The sequence below is a fragment of the Belonocnema kinseyi genome, chromosome 2 (genome assembly GCF_010883055.1).
Source record: "Belonocnema kinseyi isolate 2016_QV_RU_SX_M_011 chromosome 2, B_treatae_v1, whole genome shotgun sequence".
In the NCBI taxonomy this organism is placed as follows: domain Eukaryota; kingdom Metazoa; phylum Arthropoda; class Insecta; order Hymenoptera; family Cynipidae; genus Belonocnema; species Belonocnema kinseyi.
In genome coordinates this window covers 62530156-62532767 of record NC_046658.1, presented here as the reverse complement: position 1 = coordinate 62532767, position 2612 = coordinate 62530156, and the positions used below count along the sequence as shown (strand labels likewise).

The following is a 2612-nucleotide window of genomic DNA, read 5'->3' as shown; positions in this document are numbered from 1 at the left end:
ATTCGTGGAATTCTAGGAATTCATAGAATTAAAAAAATGAATGGGATTTGATGAAGTTATAATAGTCAAGGAATTGATGGTACCATATGAATTCATGAAATTATATGAATTCATGGAAATATAGAAATTCATGGAAGGGTGTGAATTCATGGAATTCATGGAATTGATGAAATTAAAGAAATTAACGGAATTCATGGGATTCATGAAATTTATGGAATTCAGAGAATTCATAGCATTCATGAAATTCATGGAACTATTTGTGGGCGGGAAGGCACCCCTGTGACCGGTCACAGAAATAATGCTGGTCAAACCACTACCCCTCTCCAATGTAGCGTCGAGGTGGGAAGGTACCCCTGTGACTGATCACAGAAATAATGCTGGTCAAACCTCTAACCCTTTTCAACGATTCGTTGGTGGGAATGCACCCCTGTGACTGGTCACATAAATAATGTTAGTCAAATCTCTATACTCCTTTCTAGCTTCTCTTGGGTGTGGGAAGGCACGCCTATGAGTGTTTACAAATATAATGCTGATTAAACCCCTACCCTTCTCCCTCTCTCTGTGCACTCTCTTACAATGCGATCTCTTGAAAACTCGTGATGATTCCTGACGACAAATTTCAAAGTTAATGAATCAAAGTTTTAATTCTGCCGTCAGGCCCCACTGCCATAAACTTTTTTTCTGTTTGGTCTCAAAACAATCGTGAACCATCAATGAATTGATTTCACAAGAAAAACGAGAGGCGCAGCCTTTTGGGTTGAACTCAATCGAAGCCCACCGTGTGGTTGTAGCGGCACGGTATGGCAGTAGACAGTTGCTTTTCACCCTTACATTGGCGCAGGCGTGTTGAAAGCGAGAAACTATCATTATCAGAGGAAGAGCGTAGGCGTAAGAGAGCACCGGCGGCCGTCTGATCGGGGGTTGGGATTCGTGGTGTGCGGGGTAGTTCTCCGTATGGCCAAGAAGGGTTCCACGAAACCTTCAGTTACGCAAAAGTGGTGGGCACGTTAGATATCGGAAAACATCTCGCTGGTCGAATACCATCCATTTCGTAAATTTAGTTCAACGAAAAAGAGCTAAGAGACGAGTAGCCACTGCCAAAGGGATTATTTTCGACAAAATCTGAGAGATGTGAGACCAGAGTGGCCACAAAAAGGTGGTTTTTCCAAAAAAATTCCCAAAGAACTAAGTGCTGGAGAGGATATCGATGCGGCATGTCTTCCGTCGTGATCGTCGAAAAGGTGGGTGAACCATCATCCACGTTTCTAGAGACACTGACATTGTGAATGGTTACAAACCGGAAGTTAGTGCAGGGTCTTCGCGCTTAGTTTATACAAATCAATAAATTCAGCATGCCGGCGTGCGATAGGGTTTGCGGCATACTAAAAATATCTTTCTCGACCCCGATCTAAAGGTACGACACTTCAGTGCTTAGGAAATGGGGGTGGTTCTCAAATTGGGGTTAGTTATGACTGACAATTATTATTCAAAATAATTTTAATCCTAACTTCAACTTTAAATTTAGCCGCTCTCAGGTGGACTCTAAACCTTCATTTAGATTGGAGATGGTTTTGTTTCAAGTTCTGAAATTGACTCGGATAAGCGCGGATTAAGATTTCCGGATAATATTGTTTCTTATAGAAAGGAGTTAGGGGTTTGAAAGGGTTTAGTTGCAGAGAGAGAGAAAACCTAAATTTATAATGTCATTTTGCTGAAAATAGAGAGTTATTTTGAACTTCCTTCAGTTATTTTGATGATTTATTTCATGAGAATCAGGGGTGAAGTGTTCGATAGTTAATGATTTAATCTCATTCACTGGGTCTTCCATTCATTCACAGTAAATCTAGTTTCATTCAAATATATCAATTACGGCGAATATCAATTTCTCGAATGTGAATGAGAACTTCTTTTCCAATACAAAATAAAATTTATTTAAAACCCCTCCAAATAAAATGTTTCGCAAAATTGTTGAATTAAACTTTCACCAAAGCCCTTCTTGGTTCTTTTAAACTATTCTACAACTTTTTCATCCACTGACATCTTTTATCCTTCAATTCAGACAACTGACATTTTTCTCATCCGATTCGAAATGTAGAAGGATTCCATTGTTTTTCAAATTTAAATAGAAGCTTGAAAGGATTTTGTTGATTTAGATTTAAATTTATTAAATATAAATATAAATTTAATTGTATAGAGATTAAAGTTGCTATATTATCACCAACCAAATGTTGGATGTGCATGAAAGGGCACATACACGTATATGTATGGGTATGTAGGTTGAATGGGCAGTAAGGGAAAAGGGAGTAAGCGGTGAAAGCTGTAGCTATATGGTCATGAGTCATGACGTTTAACGATCGACAAAAGCCTGAAGCCACATTTTTGCCAGCAGCCTCGTGTTCTGTCCACTTTTAACGCTATAATTTGGTATTTTTTCTCCTTAATTTGATGTTTTATTACTATAATTAAATCGATTAAAGGGACTGCAGAAAGTGACATCTAGGTTTTCGTTTCCGTACCATACTTTAGGGCTTGTAGGAACCTTTTTTTAAAGTTATTAATACTTTATTAGTATCACTATTCTAAAATTTTGAACTACTTCTTAAGAGAAACAA

The 2612-nt window shown here is 38.1% G+C and overlaps 1 protein-coding gene across 1 annotated transcript in view; it reads left to right on the top strand.

The window, feature by feature from the left end:
- Window positions 1–903: 903 nt before the first annotated feature.
- The window catches only part of LOC117167049 (probable sodium/potassium/calcium exchanger CG1090), a 25131-nt gene continuing 23422 nt past the window's right edge, over window positions 904–2612 (top strand). Inside the window, exon 1 of the mRNA XM_033351628.1 lies at window positions 904–1241. Coding sequence (XP_033207519.1) covers window positions 1215–1241 — 27 coding nt within the window. The 5' untranslated portion in view covers window positions 904–1214. The remainder of the gene's footprint in view (window positions 1242–2612) is intronic.